This window comes from Misgurnus anguillicaudatus, chromosome 11 (assembly GCF_027580225.2).
Source record: "Misgurnus anguillicaudatus chromosome 11, ASM2758022v2, whole genome shotgun sequence".
Taxonomy (NCBI): domain Eukaryota; kingdom Metazoa; phylum Chordata; class Actinopteri; order Cypriniformes; family Cobitidae; genus Misgurnus; species Misgurnus anguillicaudatus.
The window spans coordinates 7716068-7739176 of record NC_073347.2 but is presented as its reverse complement, the minus strand read 5'-3'; the positions used below and the strand labels follow the sequence as shown (position 1 = coordinate 7739176).

General features: G+C 40.0%; 1 protein-coding gene across 1 annotated transcript in view; it reads left to right on the top strand.

Moving 5' to 3' along the window:
* Positions 1 to 23109, top strand: part of micu1 (mitochondrial calcium uptake 1) — a 66459-nt gene that overhangs the window by 22893 nt on the left and 20457 nt on the right. Inside the window, exon 5 of the mRNA XM_055170528.2 lies at positions 8564 to 8607. Coding sequence (XP_055026503.2) covers positions 8564 to 8607 — 44 coding nt within the window. The remainder of the gene's footprint in view (positions 1 to 8563; positions 8608 to 23109) is intronic.

Sequence of the window (23109 nt, the reverse complement as noted above, 5' to 3'; positions counted from 1 at the left end):
TCATTCTTAATTTTACGCAAAATCCGATATCCGCCGTGTTATTCTGTCATCTTTTCTCCCAAAACGCAATAAACACCAGCCCTCCTTCTCTGCAGAATGCAATAAATCTACTCAACCAATCACAGCGCACCATTACACACATTGTAAACAATAATGGCGGCGCATTGAATACATTCGGAATCCTAGTTTTCCTCATCTACTTTGTACTTTGTGATCAACAAACCAACAAAAACAAAATAATACTTGGATGGCATTGATAAACCTGTGGTGGTTTCTGTGACGGGGAAGAAACGTAAGCCATCAACATCTAATAATTTACGCGAGAGGCACTCGGGCGAGAGAAATGCTGGCTGTTGCTTGTTCTCACACAACAGCTTCTGTCATGTTGTCACACTGACCCCAGGGGATCTTATGAAAACCATTCCATTATTTTACTTCAAGTCAACGAATATCAAGATGGACCAAAACATTTTACAGTTGATCGCTGTCAAAAAAGTTCAGCGATGACGTCTCAAGGACGACAGCAGCAATGACAGTGTTCTTAATATGACAAAGAAGTGTTTTGATAATGCCATTAATGTTTTTTGTCAGTGTATAGCACTAGTCAACTAAATAAATATAACATGACAAAGATGAATGCACATTTATATATTGATTCAATAGATTTATAGAATAAAAAAAACTTGCATTTTGTGGAATAAATAATCAATTTTGATAATAAATCTTTGAAAATCAAATTATGGATTTGAATTTTTTATGTTATTATAACCTAAAGATGCTATGTGAAAGTTTGTAACAGAAAATAGTGGTTTTCACCTTCTCACTTTCTTGGTATAGAAAACATGTTTTTACCCAAATAAGTCAAAATAGATTTATTGCGTTTTGGAACCAAACTCTTCATATATTTCCAACTAGTAGACATCCATTATAAATCCTTTGAGTCCTATACTTAACACAGACATCAAAACAAATATTTAACTTTGTCATACAACATCAAAACAGCTAGAAGGCTTTCACACCCCAGATTTGAATGACACATGTGACACACAAACACACACCAATCTTGTTCATTTCATGCTGAGCCTTGTTTCTGAGTCTGTAAATAGCTGTAAGGTTGACACGCTCATATATAGAGTCACTGACCAAGTTCTCCATTCTCATTTCCTTGACTCCAGTCTGAGTCGGCAATGTCCATGTGCGTGTTAAAGCTGTGATGTGTGCCCGTTGTAAGTCATGTTTCTAACACAGTGAAGAAAACTGATCGGACATGTGCCACTGTCGTGTGAAATTCAAGCTCTTGTTACAACTTTAACCTCCTCAAACCCTCTGTGACACTTGTTGATGTACAGCACCAGTCAAAAACAGATTTTGCTTTAGAACCCAATCCCAGATTATACCAAAATATAGTTTTTATCATACAAAACAAAAAAAAGCATTTTAAATTAAACATGCATTATAAGTATTGCCATGAAGTGCATAGGCCCAACTTCATACAAACTTATTAACATTGCACAAATGAGAATTAAAAAATAAAATTCACTATAACAAACAAAGAGCCAAACATTTTATAAGTATTATCCATATTAACAAATGTAAATAATGTGCATAAAACCTGACGTATGATCTTTGATTTCAATTCAATTTTTTATGATCTACTGCTGTCAGAACAGATCACAGTCCACCTGTTGGATCTGTCTGTCTTGCTATCTACATACAGTACATACATACAGTACTGTACATACATATATGACCATGTCCCCATATGTGATACTTGAGCTATATAGAGAAACAGCTGATGCATGCAAAGAGATGGTGCTAAAGTCATGGCCTGTGTATGATTGATAAATAATTAGGAGTGTAAAATAAGAGAGCCAGATGTGGTGATGAGAGATTTGATCACTAATCATAAATAACTTATTATGTAGAATGATGATAGATTTAGTTTCAATTCCAATTATATTTTATACCCCTATGCCTACCCCGTCCCTTGCCACTTGAAACAGAGTTAAAAATATCCCCCTAAGAATTTGTACATTACTAACACTCTGTCAAATGACATCATACGTCCTACGTCAAAGTAGATGCAATATTTATCACAAACTTAAAAGATGGCGCCTTAACCTGTAGTCATGTAAGTTTAGTTATAGTAAGTAGTCCTGTATGCTGGCACACCACACACCCCTCTGTTAGCAAATCAGATGCTCTTCCCATTCGTCTATTCATGTTCCGGTCTCCTGCAGTCGCTGTATTGTACTGGCAATCTGAAGCACCAGGAGTTTTCCCCGGTGTGTCGCCTCCGGAACGGTAGCAGACCGGGGGAACCGTGACTACTCCTTTAATTTAGAGGTTGATTTAGGGTTAGGCCTTTAATTTATAGGAGTGTCGGTCCAGGAACTAACCAGGTCTTTTACTTACCTTATTCACCTTGCTCAGTGCTTTTCTGTAATGCGATAAATTCAGATGTACCTTAATTACAAGATCTGTCAGTAAGACGATGTCAAGAAAAATGGACACTATTAAAGCACAATGGATATTAGAAAGACCCTCTTAAATAAGGACATTAGGGAAATGTATTTTACTGGAATCGCTAAAAGAACGTATTCACTTGTTAGAAAATGACTGTATTAGGCATATCCGTCTCTTTAATAAGGTACTTTTATCTTTTTTGTTGGAGTCAATGGTACAGCGAAGGTGACCACCAGCTGTGTGTCTGTGCTTCTCATCTCAGCACTCCTGAGACCTACCACACACCTGCACCTCTCTCTCTTTTTCTTTCTCTTTCATTCTGTAGTGTCATTTCTATATATACCTCTATTACGTTTTTGTTCAAGTTTTTGCTTTTAAAAGAATTGTTCATCCACATAATCCTAATCTAAATGACTTACAAAATGCTTGGATTGTCATTAATTTGTACTCCACCTAGCCAAATGTTTTTATTAGAGTTTATTGCCATGTTACAGGGACACTCCACTTTTTCTGAAAATATGCTAATTTAAGCCGTTTTGAAATCCATTCAGCTGATCTCCAGGTTTGGCGCTAGCACTTTTAGCATAGCTTAGCATAATCAATTGAATCTGATTAGACCATTAGCATCGCACTCAAAAATGACCAAATTGTTTTGATATTTTTCTATTTAAAACTTGACTCTTCTTTAGTTACATCGTGTACTAAGACAGACGGAAAATTAAAAGTTGTAATTTTCTAGGCCGATATGGCTCTGAACTATACTCTCATTCTGGCGTAATAATCAGGGACTTTGCTGCCGTAACATGGTTGCAGGAGGCGTAGTGATATTATGCACTGCCCGAAAATAGTCCCCAGCTATTGAAAGTTACCAAGAAAATCGCAAGTCAAGTTTTAATTAGGAAAAATATCAAAACTATTTGGTTATTTTTGAGCGCAATGCTAATGGTCTAATCAGATTCTGTGGATTGCGCTAAGCTATGCTAAAAGGGGAACCGCCAGACCCGGAGATCGGCTGAATGGATTCCAAAAACGATAAAACTCAATTGTTAAAAACTTGAGTTATCGTCAATTAATAGAAAACATTTGTGTGAAATAACGTGTTTCTGATGAATTTTTATGTTAATCTGCAATACCACGACTATCCACTAGATAATTTATAACCCAATTTATTAAAAAAACTGAAGCATAAACGTTATTTACTAATTTACTAAAAACTGTTTGTATGTTTTGATAATCGTTCTAAATCCAATCTCTAACAAATTCCTTAACAAAACTGCAATTATTTCAACTTTTTGCTAAAAATGTGTAATTTTAAAGAAAAATACCCATATTAAAGAGTTAATAAGCAGAGAAAAAATAGGATAAAAAATTTCTTTCCCCGTTTTGTTTGTTTGTTTGTTGTTCGTTTGAAAGCAAAGGGTCTGTTCTTTCATTTGATATATTTGTATGTTTATATATTTTTAGAAGAACATTTTCCTTGAAGGATTTTGTGAAACTTTTGTGAAAATCCCAAAAAATGCTGGCGGGCAACTTTTAAAAAAATGGCTGGCGGGGAATGAGTTAAAACCACACATACATTGTAAGCATAGGTCACGCATGTGCCTACAGGAAAAGCTAGTATGTAGCTCAGGAAATGCATTGCATTTTTTCATAATGCACATGCGTGGAATGTCTGTGTACACGTGCCAGTCAAATAAACTATACTTTGCATGGCTGTGCGTTCGTCCATGCACATACATTAGCACACACGTACTATACTTAAATGTATTTGACATGTTTTTCTCATTTTTGATGGAGGTGGAGTCTAACGGCTGTTGCATCTGAACTCCTCATTTGTTTGCTGAATAAGCTTTTGAATTGTGAGTTGTGGTAGGCGTTATGAGGTCACCTTGCTTTTGTGTGCACTAACATAAGAATTTTAATATATTCATCTCGAGGACCGCTTGCTGTGACTAACAGAGTATCGCTGAATGATTGATTGAAGTGTGATTGTGGATGTTTTGTAGCATTTATCTGGAGTATCATACTAGAAGCACACAGTATATTTTAGACATTTTGAAAAATGTACTTCTTCATTTGTGAATGGGATGGCAGAACACACAGCATGCTACAGCGCCATGTGATGTCATTTAAATACGTTTAGAGAGTCTGACTTTCATTTAGAGGGGAAAGAGATGGGAAAGTGAACATAAAATTCATTATTCATCTTGCTGTAAGGAAAGCTGTTCCATAATTCATCCCGTTTCAGCAGCAGAATTAAAGAGATATGCTCGGCACAAAACCGGTCCAAGTTTGGAGCGGTGGAAAGTGCAAGTCAGACCCAATCTTGCGGCTTTAAGCTGTCAGTCAAAAGGTTTCGTTTAAAGTGGGTCAAGAATGCAATGTTAAGAAAGTCAATTTTACATACAAATGTATGTTTTGATGTTAAAAACTTTGTTTTACAGTGAATAAGCCATTTGTGGATGATTATGCTTTGCTTTATTTGTTTGAAAAGTGCAACGCGACAAAATTTGCTTAACCGATGGCATATCATTGGATTGGGACTAATGTTTGTCCTAACCAATGGCGGATAAAGGAAGTGCCTTTGTTTTTTGTTGTAGCAGACTTTACGTTTTGCCGTCCTCTCACTAAATTCCTGTACTGCTGTTAGGATGGAAAAATTTTATTTGTTATGTAGTAGGCTAGCACCAAATTACCAATATCTTTCCTAGCCTGCATCCACGTATCATCTCAGTTATAACACTGAATGGAGGTCAGTGCTCCCTTTAATCTCCTACAGAGTAAAGACAAAGGTACAGAGGAAATCTGACCTCAGCTTAATTTAGCCCACTGACTAAAATTACATTTCTTTGTTTTTACACAAGATGAATGTTGGACCGCCTCGATGCTGGACGATTCTGGCATTTATTTGAATGCTCTGTAGAATGGAAATGAGTCTATAATAGCTGATATTAATCACTTGTACACATCAGTAATAGCCCGGTTCCTGTAATGACTATTAGAAAATGCTAAATGCAAGCCTCCAGTGAGATGCATGCATAAATAGGTCTGTTTTTGTGTGATTAAAACTCTGATTTAAATGTATTTGCTGTTTACATAGAAAGCAGTTTAAAGGGATCATTCAGCTAAAAATTCATTTGTAACCAAACTGATCATGAACCCCTTGACTTCCATAGTAGGAAAAAAGAATACTATGGGAGTGAATGGGGCTCATGAACGTTTGGTTACAAACATTTCTCAAAATATATTTCTTCATGTTTATCAGAATAAAGAATAAATAATACATTTTCGTTTTAAATGCACTACTTTTGCTACGGTTACACCTTGCATTTACACTACTCCAGAGTTGTTGACTTTCGTAAACGTTGAATTTTGTAAACAGGAGACCTTTTAAGTTTGAAAACTCAGCGGCGCAGCGTAGATGGACATAACTACAGTCTTATGTATACAAAGTCATGGGTGCCCACATTCGCACCCTGCTCTTCTGGATAATTGTGTATCCTTCCCTGATTTGTCAAGCCCATATCATATGATATCATTACGCTTCCAAAACATGACAATGAACAGCCACAATGACCGTGTAAGCAAGGAGACAAAACTGCAGCTGTTTTAGTTGTTCAAACTCTCTTTTTAAGCACGTTGTGTGTTTATTCATGACACAAACACCAAACCAAGCATCCAAGTACCACAAAAAACATGTTTGGTGCTAATAAGAAAAAATAAATCCGTCATTAGTGATTGCCGACACCAATGTCTTTCCGGCTTTAATGTGACAGCACGTAGATTTACTTCTGTTAAATGGTGGTTTACGACCATTTAGTGCCACCAACTGTTGACAAAGATAAGAAACGCTATATCAACTTGTTTTGAACTCTTTCCCCGCCATTGATGAGTTGTCTTGTCAATTAAGAGAAACACTTCCTTGTCAATGACGAGTTTTTACGACAATTCATATTTCCGCTATTATCTAGGTGGTGCTCATTATGAGAGGGAGAAGGGTAGCGGATTTTAGGTGTGACTTTTTGCTGCGCTGAGTCGAAGTGCTCCCAGGGGTGCTATTCCGCCATACATTATAGTTACCCTTTTTAACCCACTTTTGAAGAGCACCAGTTTTTGTTTTGTGCCACCATACCTGGTCGTATAACTACGGGAAAAATAGGGAAAACGTTGATGTGTTTGGTCATTTCTAACTTCATCTCTGATGCTGTTTACACTTGGCATTAACATGTGTTTTCTTCGATCGGATCACAAGTGGACGACGTTAATGCCAGGTGTAAACGGTGTTCAAAACGTTTTGAGCTCGTCCACTTTCGACCACTTTCAACCACATCCAGAGGTGGTCGAAACCACTTTCGATCGGATCGCTTTGGAGTTGCGGAACGCACATGTGGTTGAATGCGTTTGAACAGCACACGCGACCGTCTTCTCTCCGCCCATTTATCTAATCTGAGGTACTAAACACAAGTTTTACGTCTTTTTTTGACTTCTGGCATGAACATTCGGTGAACAGCGCTATTTTTAGCCTTTCATTGATAAAACTAAGCGGCTGATCTCCGTAGTTTCGGTTTGAAAGCGTGTGAAAGTTGCGCGATCCTATTTCATCAATTGCGCTGAAAATTCAAAGAAAGCTCTTACATACTCATGTACAAAACACTGTGCAGCATGTTTACTTGCTAAACAAGCAGTGCACTCCGACATAATATTAGTTTGCGTCCATATAAACTCATAATTACTCCCGCTTGGGTTTGAATGACAGCTGAGAGACTCGCCCACCTTCTCACAGACCACCCCCTCATAGTATTCAGCACAGAAGCGGTCGAAAGTGGACAAAAGAGACAGATTTAAATACCAGGTGTAAACGTAATGTGTCTCTCTCGTCCACTTGTGATCTGATCGATGAAAACACATCTTAATACGAAGTGTAAACAGCCCCTCTGTTTGGTACCATTGAATGAACTGGGCTAAGCTAAGTGCTATCAAATTGTCGTCGCGTGCCACAGCGATTAGGCTACGTTCATACTGCACACTGAAACGACCCAATTCCGATTTTTTTGCCCCTATGCGACCTGTATCTGATCTTTTCATGACAGTCTGAACGACACAGATCCGATCTTTTCAAATGTGACCCAGGCCACTTGGGTATGTGGTCCTGAGTCCGATACGTATCTGATCTTTTAAAATGCGACCTCCGTCTGACGGCCAGGCTACATGTATCCGACCGTACGTCATTGATACGCTACAAACGTCATAATTCTGCATTGAAGTAGGCGGGAACGAGAAGATAAACAACAACCATGGCGGACGATGCTGCGGAGACCAGTCAATGGAAGGGAAGCGAGGTCATAGATTTAATTAATATTTGCTAACACTGCTCCACAAAACGCCATGGCCAAAAACCTTGCTCTCCTCCTTCTTTTTAATTTTCTTCTTAAAACAAGAAGATTGTAAGTGTGCTGGCTCCGTTTGGAAAATAACTTTAATATTGCAAAAAGAGCTCCGCTGTTGACTACACTATTGTTGACATCCATGTTTAACGTTAGCTACTTCCGCAAACAACGAGTGACGTCGTTGACAGTTGAGTACTCTTCTGCACATGCGGGTCACTTCTGGGTCATTTCACGTTCACACAGGAGATCACAAAAGGTCGCATTTAATTGGAAATGTGAACAGCCTTGCAAAAAAATCTAATAAAAAAACAAAAACAGAATTGAGCATTAAGCCATGCAGTGTGAACGTAGCCTAAGATGATAGAGGTATGTGTCAACTCTTCTTAGTTAAGGTAATAACATAGTTTAATATGACAAAACGATGGAGTATCCCTTTAAAAGGAGAACATTTTTGGAAGCCATTAAACTTTTGTTAAAATCATAAAAAATGCTGGTGCGTACTGGCAACTTTTTTGAAAAAAAAAAAACCGCTTGCTGGAAAAGAGTTAACGTAAATTCTGATAGAGATATAGTGATAAAAGTGCTCTGTATTATATGTGCAATGTATATATAGCACTCATGGTTTTTGTGATTTAATGTTTTCTTCATATATCATCCTACATAATGTAAAAATATAACTCTCTCTTCTCTCTCCTCTCTGTCTTTTACAGATCGTGGTCTGGATCAGTTTACAGTGAAACGCTATGATGGAAAGGTAAGCAAGCACAGTGTGAGATGTGGGTGAGTGAGTGGGAATGAATGGTTACTTTTGTCATTGCAGCACGACAGAATGACGCAGGATGGATCCATTTGTTTTATTTCAACATAAACTTTCTCTTCACAGAAACTCATCCACTTCAGACTCTTCTGAGTCACATTTTCTCTTTATGGTACAGCAGAAAGACATTTACGCTCTTTCCTTCCATTCAGGGATAAATGTCATTGTTATTTGTATTTTCTGTCATGTGCCAAAACAGTTTTGCTTTCTGGTATCATCTCTGCACTTTATTCTTGAGATGGTACTTCCTTAAATACACCTCTGCTCTGTCCGTGTCATTGTGACATCATTAAACAACTTTACTTCCTTCAGTTTTTATTAAAACAAAAACATTTGGTGTCCATGGCACCCATCAGTACTACAGATGTGCAGATTTCTGTTTATACCAGCATGCAAATTCATGCAGATCTGACCTGTGCAGGGATGCGTGTAGTTTTAGGACTTTCTCAGGACATAAATCAAATGACTCGGTACAGATAACCCTTGAACGTGGCTGATCTTTGTACTGGTCTTTGTACACTCTTTGTGTAGTACTGTTAGTGCAGTTTACGCACACTTTATTGGGCTATTTGTTAACAGATTAATAGTAATGAGTTGATTGAACACATTGTTATTCAGCATCGGTGAAAACACTTCTCAGTTTTTCACTGATCAAGTCTTGCAGCTAATTGAACTAGCTGAAAAAGATATAGGTGGTTTAATTCCATTCAGTGGAGAATAATTGCTCTGAATTACACTAAATTAAAACCCCAGTGGCACCAGACAGAATTGCGAAAAGTGATTGGACACGTGCTGTCCACAGGCCATTGGGTGAGCCAGAGGTTGACATGACAGATTTAAGGTTTCAAGGTTTGGCTGCCTCACACATACTCCATTTGCATTGCGAATTTTTGCGTGCCCATGCTAACAGGTTAGACTGCATACGAATGTGGTCCGTCCAGTCAATTGCAGATGCCGTCCAGCAATGCTGCTATTGCTTCGTCACTGGGTTTATAAATAAAATATAATATAATAAAAAATATTTTTTAAATATATTTTGTTAAAATATTTTAACATTAACAATGGTTTGATTATACTAACAAAGTCTTTTGGTTTTATTTGTAGTAAAACAACAGTGACCACAAATTTATAATACACATTAAACGAAGAAAAAGGAGCTCTGTGAATGCGCGCTGGCCGATAATGGAACCTAGTTATTAAGGTTTATAAAGTTTAAAATATGGATATTTTTCTTACAAAATTGCATTGATTACCTGCAAAAGACCGTTATTAACCCCCTGAAGTCGCCGTGTGGATTTCTTAAGGATGGATGCACTTTTTTGAGCATCAAAGTCAGAAGTTGTTCCCTGATCCCTGTATACTACCGTTATGAAGCTTGGAAGAGCAAGGACAGCGCACTGCAAATGCAGTATGTGTGACACACGCATACTAGTGAAATATTACCAAGTCGTATGTTTTTGAACTATATTGTATTTTACTCGAATATACGTTTATCAATACAGACAGATGCTTTTTTCCCAAAACTTAGTATGGTTATGGCATCTACCAACAGTGGCTAAGTGGATTATTCTGACCAGTCAAACATTTACCCCTTCTAGCAGGTGGTAGTTATCATACTACAGCAAACACAGTACTACTGTTATGAAAACTACTGTGTCACGTCTGGTGTTTTATATTAGATTAGTATCTGCACTCCTACAGCATCAGTGGCATACCATGCAACACAAGTTACTATAGATTTAGGCCCAATTCCAATTTTGTTTTTTATCCCTATGCCTACCCCTTGGCCCCCAGCCTCCGGAAGGTGATCAGATAGCGGGTACCGGAACGCGATCAGACTGGGGGAACCAGGATGGGATCAGTCAGGGGAACAGGGACGCATTTAGTCAGGGGAACTGGGATGCGTTCAGTCAGGGAGAACTGGGATGTGATCAGACCGGGGGAATCTGGAATGCGATGAGACCGGGGGAACCAGGATGGTGTCAGACAGGGGAACAGGGACGCATTTAGTCAGGGGAACTGGGATGTAATCAGACCGGGGAAACCTGGACGCGATGAGACCGGGTGAATTGGGACACAATCAGAGAGGACCCAGGGACGCATTCAGTCCAGGGGAAGTGGGACGTGGTCAGACCGGGAGAACCTGGACGCAATGAGACCGGGGGAACCAGGATGGGATCAGGCAGGGGAACAGGGACGCATTCAGTCAGGGCGAATTGGGACGCGTTCAGTCAGGGGAAACTGGGACGCAGTCAGACCGGGAGAACCTGGACGCGATGAGACCGGGGGAACCAGGATGGGATCAGACGGGGAACAGGGACGCATTCAGTCAGGGCGAACTGGGACGCTTTCAGTCAGGGGAAACTGGGGCACGGTCAGACTGAGAGAACCTGGACGGGATGAGACCGAGGGAACCAGGATGGGATCAGACAGAGGAACTGGGACGCATTTAGGCATTTAGTCAGGGGGAACTGGGACGCGTTCAGACTGGGGGAACCTGGACGTGGTGATACCGGGTGAATTGGGACACAATCAGACCGGAACCAGGGACGCATTTAGTCAGGGGGAACTGGGACGCAATGAGACCGGGGGAACCAGGATGGGATGAGACAGGGGGACAGGGACGCGTTCAGTCAGGGGGAACTGGGACATGTTCAGTCAAGGAAGAAATGGGATGTGATCAGACTGGGGGAACCTGGATGGGATGAGACTGGGGGAACCTGGACACGATGAGACTGATCGAACCGGGCACAATCAGACAGGGACCAGGGATGCGTTCAGTCAGGGGGAACTTGGATGCGGTCAGACCAGGAGAACGCGACGTGATGAGACCAGGGGAACCTGGACATGATCTGACAAGGCAACAGGGACGTGTTCGTTTAGGGGGATCAGGACACGAGTGCGGCCCTGGAGGTTACATTTGTCTATGTTGCTATATCATATCTAACACGTTTCAAGCATTAAAATAAGCTAACATTACTGTGTAAAATAAACATATACAAGCTACAGTTCCTTGAATGCCTGGCTGCCAAACCTTTCTGAACAGTCATCGTCGCCCCACGGCAAACCAAAACATTTTATTTTTGACAAGGTATTTGTTTCAGAGATCAGTTTAGCCACAAGCCAGACCAATGAATAAATACACACCGAAAGTTCACTTTGATTCAGGAGCTTAACAGCGACAATGCGTGTGCATCCGATAAAACTGACTATATAACCTCTAGTTTATTTTATATTTTTCGTTTTGTCCCTGCGGATTCTCAGCCAATGTGTTTCCTGAAGGATGTGAAATATGTCTCTGTATTTCTTAATTTCTATTCATCTATCTGAGCTGGCACTTGGGATTGCTATATGTAGCCTCCCGGCAGGACTGTTGGGACAGTCTTAATCATCCTCTCTCCATGTCACCATAGCCACTGAGATTTTAGGATAGGATTCCAGGAAAAGTATTTTTAGCGTTTGAGTTTGCTATGCTACTTAACACTTGTGCGTAATTGTTATGTGAGTGTGTTAACACTCCTGCACTATTAACCTTAATCTTTATTGTACGTCAACAGTAATTTGCAGGTCATCACGGCTGGTGCTTCGCAAGTGTGATTTTCACAGCTAAATTTCTTTGTGTGCGTGCGTGTGTGTGTATGAGGGAACGTGCACTCCCTTTAGCCCACTTTTAATGTGTAAATCTCATGTATGGTTTCTAAAGTATGACTGTCAGTGTTGGGGAGGCTAATTTGAAATTGTAGCGTGCCAAAATACAGGCTACTCATTTACGCAAGTTCATCCGCAGTGAAAGTAAGCTTTTAAAAATCTATTTAGCAGCTATGGTACGAGTTACATAAAGTTTCTAGTTAGTCATTCCCCAACTCTGATAACATGTATGTATCTGTATTAACACCTATGAATTGTGTATCTATGTTCAGTCTCTATTAACACATAAATTCATTGTTCCTCCAGGTCTCAAGATGTCATTGTATTATTTAATCCTATGTTGCGTTTGTGTTAATTAATTTGTGTTTTCGGCTCTTTCATGCGTTCATCTAACCAATAAAACCCGTCATTCTCTTTTCTGCCATCTCTTTACCTTTTCATCCCCCCTTGGAATCGCCCTCCCCCTTTCTGTGCGCCCCTCCCTCTCTGCAGGACTTCTGGCAGGTATGGGGCGTGTGCCAAGCTGCATGGGTCTTCGTGTGCGTGTATTTAGCTGCTAATGAAAACTTAACCTGACCTCTCCTCTGTCCTTTCTCTTTGCTTTCTCATTCTTTTCGAGTTGACAGAGACGAAATCTGCAGGGGCTCTGGCCAAACAACGCATTAAAAGGCTCTAAATTTCATTAAAAATCACGGATGGGTAATAAAACTAAGCCGACCGGGGGCCAGATGAGCGGGAGAGAGCTTGAGATCAGCACAAAAAGAAATTCGAACAGTATGACCACTGCAAAGGAAAAGTGAAGTTGCTTTTTTACTGACATCAGCACAGCAGAGAAGCCGACAGTGTTTGTACTACTATCGTGCTGTATCAGATATCTCTGTGCCAGACGTGGCATCTGGTGTCTTTTCTGTCTCGACATACGCACCAGGCAGTCCTTTTTTTAACATTGTAATTTCATTGTGTTTTTTTATGCACTGTGTTTGTTTAGGCAGTGCCTAATGGAGATGAGTGCATGCTTGCACTTGCCTTAAAGCTGTGTAATGTTCTCCAAAAACAATGATAAACAAGATTCCAGAACACTCCCCACAGTCTGCAATTGTTCAGTACAAACTCGTGCTATTGGCTAAGACGGTTTTCTCAAACAGAGCAAAGTTTTGACAGCACCACAAAGCAATGTTTGCACTTTTAAGGCAAATCGACCTGCAAAGGTTTTGTTTGTAGTTAACATAAAAACGACACACAGTTCACCTTTAAAGCTGTAGTATACATTGCTAAATGGGCGGTATTGATCTTCACTCAATGATTAAACAAGGCACACCCCAACTCACACACACACACACGCATACCTGAACAGGCAGACTAGAGCGTTAGGGTGTGTTCTTACCCACAGAAATACGCGAGCACACACTTTACGTACTTCACAAACACCATACTACTATTTGTACAGGACTTTGGATTAATCAATTATCAATCTAGATACTGCCGCTTCATTCTGCTGATGCCCACACATTTTATAGCACCACCCACATACACACGTACGCGCTACAAGGTCTTGCTCATACGCAATATTGTCTGTTTTGGAAGACCAGCTGCCGTCTATCCCTGATGAATTATTGAGCATTGAGATTCTCCTTTTGTGTGTCGAACAGATAAAAAAAGAGCGCCTGTTTGTCTGTGCATGCATGTGTGTACAAATGTTTATGTACATGAATAATGCAACACAGTCAGAGGGTATCAGAAAGTCAGTGTATCAGAACAGGGATCCAGTGATATGTTAGTGTGTCGGCTCTATAAACTTACAGCAGACTAAACGGATAGATTTAATGTCGTTTTGGTTACATGGTTACAAGTGCACAAAATTATACATGACAGGACCTTATGTCTAAACTTTTACCCCTATTTGTACCTTTTTTAACTAGATTTTACCTATTATAAATAAATTATTATTATATATGTTATATCATATGTTGTTTTTGTTACTTTTGTTATAGGTCATATATTAACTCTTTCCCTGTCAGCATTTTTGCCAGCTTGCCAAGTTGCCAGCCAGCGCTAGCATTTTTCACAAAAGTTGAATGCCCTCCAGAAAATGTTCTTCTTTAAATACATAAACATACAATATATCAAATGAAAAAACAGACCCTCTGCTTTCAAAAAAAATATATATATATATATATATTTTATCCTACCTTCATTAGTTCACTTGTCAAATATGGGTAGGTTTCTTCAAAAACACCAAATTTTGAGCAAAAACTGAGATAATTCTAATTTTGTGAAGGACTTTTAATTGAGATCAGATTCAGAGCGATCCTCAAAACATACACAGAGTTCTTACTCTTTCACTTGAGGCGTTACTTCCGGGTTGCATAAGTTGCAGAATGTATTGCTGAAAGCCGGAAATACTCGTCATTGGGAGAGAAGCGTTTTCTCATAATTGATGAGTTAACTTGTCAATGGCGAGAAAAGAGTTAAAAAACATGCATTTAAAATTTTTGCCATTTAATTACTGAAAACTCATATTTTACTCGTATTTTCTTTTTTATATTAAAAAAAATGCAGTTTAACATTGCAAGAGACAAATGTTAATAGTTCAACAGTTATCAAGTGAAAATAAACAAAACATGCATTTTTGCATAGCACTAACTGTAATGCAGAGCTCTTCATTTCTTTTGTTTATAACTGTTTAACTTACATAAATTGTTACATTTCAGGTATTTACAACATATAGTCTTCTCCTAATGACAAAAATTGCACTTCACTTTTTTCTTTTTTTAATATTTTTAAGATATATAAGCAAAACCGCCTTTCAATTGTACACTACATTTGGATACGACTGTCGGAGTTTGCCCCCTAGTGGCAGTTGTAATGAAATTTCAGTTTAATCGTAAATCCGTGACAAAATGGGAGAAAAGCTCATTCCAGTGCAAGAGCCTTTAATCTACAAATAAATTTATACTTAATAATTTACTTATTATCAGTAATCAATCGTTTTTAAAGGATACATCACTTCCGGTCGGCATGCCACATGCAGTGAAGTCGCACATGTTTTTATTTTGCATTTAAAGCTTAAATTGGATCTAGAAATTAAGCCACCAGCTGCTGTAAAGTAACCACGCTGATTTTAAATCCGACTGACGGGCCGGATAAAGATGATTGGATGAGTGGCTCGCGGGTCGCTAGTTGACTAGCCCTTGCTAATAGGATCGTTTTCATTCATGTCAAATTAAATATAGTGTCTGCCACAAATAAGTAGGGATGCACCGATACAGCATTTCTGTGCTGATACAGTACACGATTATTTAGTAGAATGACATCTGCTGATATCGATTTTATGCCGATACATTGGTGCATCCCTAGTCGACTGCTTTTCCAAGTTTTCTTCCTGATCATTTAAATGTATACAATAAAAAGGACTTCCTGGTGTATAGATGTCTGCAGTGAGTCAAAAAATGATGTAAACAGCACCCAATAGAGGATTTGTCATACTGGTCATAATCAATATTTGTTATTCAAGCTAGCAATGCAATGTATGGTGTTGTATCAGTGATGAACTCTGGCAACTCAAAAAGATGAATGTTCCTCCTCTCTCTTTCTTTCTCTTTCTCTCTCTCTCTCCCGCTCGGAAGCGGAGACCTATGCCTGTGCTTTAGATCTTTGCATGCCCTGTGCTGCATGCCTGCGACTGTCTGGCTGCAGGACAGGCTCCTAGTGGGACGGGATATAGCTGGCGCCCCCTGCCTGGCGCTCGGTGACACCACAGTTTGCCCTTGACCCAGGAACACATGCGTCGTCGTTTCCTCTTAATTTCTGCTCACTTGGCCAAAAACTGCATGAACACCGAGCACACAGCATGAGTCGACTAACTTTGAGACAGAGTTTCTGTTATTGTGATGAACTCCTAAACCCATGTGGGTACAGAGATGTACCAAGATGCCAGCATAATTATGTGGACATTATGAGAGGGTGGGAGGAGGCGGAGCTTCGTGTGGGATACTGCCACCATGGAAACCAGTTTTATGTCTTGTTGCTGACCTTAGCAGGTGCCTTCAATGGAAATCCTATGAGAAGGGTCGTGTACAGACATCAAAGATAGATATTCTTCCTAATTTAAATTCGATTGTCACATGAATTAGGTGCTAGCTCTGGTATTACACGTTTAAAAGGGTGAGTAAATGATAACATGAGTAGTATTTTTGGATGAGCTCTTTCTTGAATTGCTTCATAACCATATCTGACCCATATTATGAAAAACAATTAAAAAGAGACAAACATGATATTTGAGATGGAGCATCGTACAAATACAAAATGCACAATTGAAATTTACAACCCCATAAACCCATACAAGCATGTGTTTTTTTGGACATCTTTAATGAATAAATGAGAATAGTGGCCAGGTGTGGGTAGATTTTTATGTCCCACAGGCATATTATTCATACAGAACTTTGTATGGCTATTTTGTTGGGTTGTAACTGACATTTAATGTTTGTATGGGGCGTTAGATCAGCTGAAACACGGATCACAAGTGGGATGTATAGCATAGTTAGACACTAGCATTAAAGTGAATACAGTTTGTATATAAGTTACAGTGGCGAACAATGCATCATGAACAAAATGTCAAACTCACTTCATCTGTTTTTTCCAAACACTTCCTACTAGTGAAATCCTTCACAGTGTAATGAAGTTCTCCTCCATCTTGCTTAACCCTTACCGCAGTAACTCACAGGAGACGGATCACGTGAGCGCCGTCTCTTTGCTCCAGATGGTAATCAAAGCATTGCATACATTTGCATAAAGCTGTACATTATTCAACTTCCTCGAGTTACTCGTGCTTACATCCCATTGCCAATATTCACTGTTTCTCACTGCTGCAAATGAATAATTTTTGGTTTTAACCAGTGGCGGCTGGTGACTTCTCTTCAGAAGGGCACAAATTCAAAATACGTGTTCGGAGTGTCATGTGTTTGTTGCATAATGTGAACCATGTGCATCACGTGTCTTGTCAAAATAAGTGCCTGCTGCACACGTGTCGAAGGTGTTTGTGATGGAAGAGACGCTCACGTTCACAAAATACTCGCAAGACACTAACTTAACACTAAACACATGAGATTATGCGAGTATCTGCCAAACGCGAGCGTCTCTTTTATCATGGGCCCTTTGGACGCGTCTGCGGCGGGCGCTTGTTTTGGCAAGATACATGTGATGCACACAGGTTCGCTTGATGCGCCGAACACACATTTTGAAATGACGAACCACACACATGACGGGCTACATACATGTTGTTGTGATGAACTTCGCATTGCGCACCCTCGAAAAAGAATTCACCGGCCGCCACTGATCTTGACCACCCATTTTTAAATCCAAAGCCTTTGGGGCGCACTCATATTGTACTTAACGTACCAAACCGTACCCAAAGACGATTGTTAGTGTACTTACACTTTATGGTCTGTACCCGAGTACACTTAAGTCACTAAAATATGTGATTGTTTTGAAAAAACCTGAAAGATATGCACGATGTTCTTCATAATAATGCGTTTATGGCTTATTAGGTGTGTTTAAAATCATACACACTGCGTAGATCATTCAGTATTTACATTAAAGCAACATTAATAGGATAGCAGACTGTTCTTAATATGCTTCTTAATCTTTCTTGAGGGTATTGAAAGGAATGTTCCACTTTCATAATACAAAATTCTGATAATTTACTCAAGATGTTTATGTCTTTCTTCGTTTGGGCGAGAAGAAATAAAATTTTTTGAGGAACACCTTCCAGGAGTTTTCTCCATATAGTAAACGTAATTTTCGCCAAAAAGTTGGTACTTTTTGACCACGGCTTGTCGTTTTGCACTGGCCGTGTGATGCGCCAGCGCGATCTTACCTATTACATAATCACGTCGAAAGGTAACGCATGGCGTATGCGAAACTACCGCTCCAGTGTTTACAAGTGTGGAGAAAGAGGAGCGTTGTGACATTGTTGTATGTGGAATGATACTAATACTAATGTCTTTGTGTCAGTTTATTGTTTAAAATGGTCCACAATTGTGCGTTTTACATATGTAACACGTGACCATTGATAACGTTATATGTAAGGTCGTGCTGATCCATCGCACGGCTGGTGCTGGATGGGGAGTTGTGGTTTAAAAGTACTTATTTTAATCTTTTTAGCGAATTTGACGATCGTTTCGCTAGACAAGATTCAAATGAATCTGTTGGGATCGTTTAGAGTCCTTTGAAGCTGCGTTAAAACTGTAAACCTTTGAAGTCCAATATATGGAGTGGAGTCCTGAAATGTTTTCCTCATCTTCATTTCTTCTCGACTGAACAAAGAAACACAAACATTTTGATGACATGGGGGTGGGTAAATTATCGGGATTTGTTTTATGAAAGTGGAGTAATCCTCAAATGTCATAAATGTGCTGTGTGTATCAGAATGTTTTTACAGTGGTGTGTATGGCCCCCAAACCAAAGTGAATGATACCGGAGACCACCTTGGTACGGTACAGAGCAATCACACCAGGCAGTCGAATTGTACTTTGGGGGTCAAACTTTCTCGTGTACGGTATGCTCTCTGTTCTTTGCACAGGACACCCAGTTTTTCGCACTGTTTGTCAGACTGTAATTGGGTAATGGGACAGCCATTCATACTTCCCCTGCTTGGTCTGATCCAGAGGTTAAATCCAGCCTCCTTTTCCGCAGATACAAAATATGTCAAGAATATGTGCTGCCATCCAAAGGCAGTTTATTCCAAACAGACATTTATCAAAAACGCATTATGGTATAATAAGTGTGACAAAATACTACAATGGCACCATGTGATGATGCCTCATTACCGCTGTCATTAAATGCTTATTGCACCTTTAATCAGGAGACCGGTCTGTTCTCCTTTGTATGCACAGCACTGGAAATGCTGTCTGTATGGGGCAGCTCAGAAAAGCCAAGCTACTGAGAGACCTGCATGGCATTACCGTAGGGTACACTGTGTCCGACTTTGGTCACCCTGCCACAGTCTTTAATAGATGTTTACTTCGGCGAGCCTAGGCTATATTGCTTTGATCCAAGATCAGGTGGACTCAGGTGTGGTTCAGTGGTGAAGCCTGAGTTCAGAAAACCAATTTCACGCCAACTAAACATCAAAAGCTGTAGTGTCAAAGTGACCTTAATCAAGATCCAATATCTCTTAGTTGAAGAAAGACACAAAAAATATGTTTCCTGAGCTTCATTTTATTATAGAGTTGTTTACAAAAAAATACTTGTTTTCTTTACACTTACCTCTTATATGTATCCGGGTTCTTCTTTTAATGAAGCAGATATGCTGACAATTTGTTATCAGGTTACTGTCTAACAGGCTGTGATACACACATGATACGTGCACACACGCTGCAAAACAATTTGACCTGACAAATCGCACTGCTGGAGCAAACAACTGGTTCCCATATCTAACCAATATGCTATACTACTTTGTGGTTAGCAGCGTGACGCTTCATGTGTTGTGGGAGGTACGTGTGAAGTGTCTTCCACTGAGTGACAGATAAGTCTTATCTCCTGTGTCACTGGACCTTGATGCAGCAAAAGGTCTCTATAGATATCAATAGGAACAAGCATAACCTAAAATCAACAAGAAAACCCTAAACAAGGGCAGGTACATTATTGTACCAAACATATTCTTGTTTCCCATCTGTGCTGTTTTGTTTGCGGTGACCCATCTTAATGACTTTGAGTGTTAAGACAAACAGGCTCTCCATGTGGCAGATTTATGCTGTTTTGTTCTTTGGTCCATCCCAGTTAGGTCACTCAAACTGCTTGTGCTGTATTTGGTGGTACAGATATGACACATTTCATCTTTAAGGACTCTCGAGATGCATTATTTGATTCATCGTGAGCATTTTAAACGGGAGAGCACGATCGCTGTCTTGCTAAGGTCAGCCTGGTGTACTCGCGGGTCTGTTATAGTGGGCCAGGTCTGTCTTCAGTGACTGCAGGATTGCTGCAGTTCACATTTATTGTCCCTCTATAGGCCTTGCTGTCTAGCGCTTGGAGGCAGGTCTTGTTACCGGTCTGTACTTGCTCTCTCCATCCTTTTTCACACAAATGGACAACACAGCAACACTGAAGATTACTCAGGCTGTCTTTTGAGGAGCTGAACCAGAAGAAAAATGATGGATTATATCCGAATCTCATTTAAAGAACTACAATGTAGGCGGAGCATTGAGGTCTCTCAGCCATAATCTTGCTCTTACAAGCAAGTTTCCAACAGCAAGATTGGACAACACTAAGAGAAAAAAGTATGATGTACTACAGCCACAGTCCGAATCTAGTTTTTGATGTTGATTTAAATGATGAGCAGGATTTGGAACCAATGAAATTTCACTGTGGGCGGGTCAACAATGCACATATTAAAATCAGTGCATACTGGGCATGCGTAAAATAGCTTAAGACACCAAATCAAATGTCCATCCCCTAAAACAGCATATATTTATTTATTTAAAGTAATACTTTCAGTATTAACTAACTTAGGTTTCACTAGCCATATAAACACATTTACAACACTGCAATCCGTAACTTTTGCCTCTCTTTCGCCATCTTAAACATAAAATTGTAGGTTACTTGCGGAGTTACTATCTTTACGTGGGTCAAATGACATTAAACTGACATTACCTGAGTAAATATACCAAACAGCTCAAATTATACATTTTTATTTTAAGCTTACCAAACAGGGTAATGTAAGGACCCAATATTTTGTTTATTTTTAACCAAAAAAAAGATATGGCTTCTGAATAGTGGAGCACCACGGGTCATTGTAGATCAAATAATACAACGTGAAGAGCCCTGCAAGAAGACGATATTGAATAAGACTCTGGTTCTTAACACTACAGTTTTCAGGCCTGATTTAATTTTTTTGAGCTTTGATCCTTGGCCTATGTCTTGAATAACTCATCAGAAGATTAGAACTGACTGCTGAAAGTCAGTCTAGTGCTTTTTTACAAATCTCTTTATTTCTCATTTTCTTTGCATTTTTAGTTTTTTTTTGCAAAAAACATCTGACTGCTTTCTTTTCAAAATCTCTCAATTGGGCTTCTAACTATCAGACCCCTTTCTATCAGACCGCTTTCTATTGGACCACTCGCTATTTGGCCGCCCTCTATCAGACTGCCGTCTATCGGACTGCTCTCTATCAAACTGCTCTCTATCGGACCCCTCTCTATTGGACTGCTCTCTATCGGACTGCTCTCTATCAAACTGCTCTCTATCGGACTGCTCTCTATCGGACTGCTCTCTATTTGACTGCTCTATATCGGACCCCACTTTATAGGACCTCTCTATTGGACTGCTCTCTTTCGGACTGCTCTCAATCGTACTGCTCTCTATCGTACTGCTCTCTATCGGACTGCTCTCTATCGGACTGCTCTCTATCGAACTGCTCTCTATCGTACTGCTCTCTATCGTACTGCTCTCTATCGGACTGCTCTCTATCGAACTGCTCTCTATTAAACTGCTCTCTATCAAACTGCTCTCAATTGGGCTGCTCTCTATCGTACTGCTCTCTATCAAACTGCTCTCTATCGGACTGCTCTCTATCGGACTGCTCTCTATCGAACTGCTCTCTATCCGACTTTTCTCTATCTGACTTTTTTCTATCGGACTTCTCTCTATTGGACTTTTCTCTATCGGACTGCTATCAGACTTCTCTCTTTTGGACTGCTGTCTTTTGGACTGCTCTCTATGGGACTTTATCAGACTGCTTTCTGTCAGACTGCTCTACAGAGCCAGAGTAAACTACTGGCTTGGAATGAATTATACATCGATTTTAGTCGCTTTTGACAAGGTTGTGGTGTGTACACAAAATATTTCAAAAGCGCAAAGGAAAACTTAGTACTTACTCCATACTTAGTACAATCTTTGTCGGGTAAATGTATCCTAAAACAGTCTCTACTGAATGTTTTTGAAGGTGACAATAGGGACACTTTGAGCCCAGTGTTCCTTACACACATACTCTTGTCAGCTCTTTTTGCAGTTTTCAGGCCTGATTTAATTTTTATGAGCTTTGATCCTGGGCCTTTATCTTGAATAACTCATCAGAAGATTAGAACTGACTGCTGAAAGTCAGTCTAGTGCTTTTTTACAAATTTCTTTTTTTGCGAAAAACATCTGACTGCTTTCTTTCCAAAATCCAAAACCGCCCTCTATCAGACTGCTCTATATCGGACCCCACTTTATTGGACCCCTCTCTATTGGACTGCTCTCTATCGGACTTCTCTCTATCACACTTTTCTGCTCTCTATCAGACTGCCCTCTATCGGACTGCCCTCTATCGGACTGCCCTCTATCGGACTGCCCTCTATCGGACTGCTCTCTATCGGACTGCTCTATATCGGACTGCTCTCTATCGGACCGCTCTCTATCGGATTGCCCTCTATCGGACTGCTCTATATCAAACCCCACTTTATCGGACCCCTCTCTATTGGACTGCTCTCTATCGGACTTCTCTCTATCACACTTTTCTGCTCTTTATCTGACTGCTCTCTATCGGATTGCCCTCTATCGGACTGCCCTCTATCGGACTGCCCTCTATCGGACTGCCCTCTATCGGACTGCTCTCTATCGGACCGCTCTCTATCGGATTGCCCTCTATCAGACTGCTCTATATCAAACCCCACTTTATCGAACCCCTCTCTATTGGACTGCTCTCTACCGGACTTCTCTCTGTCACACTTTTCTGCTCTTTATCTGACTGCTCTCTATCGGATTGCCCTCTATCAGACTGCCCTCTATCGGACTGCCCTCTATCGGACTGCC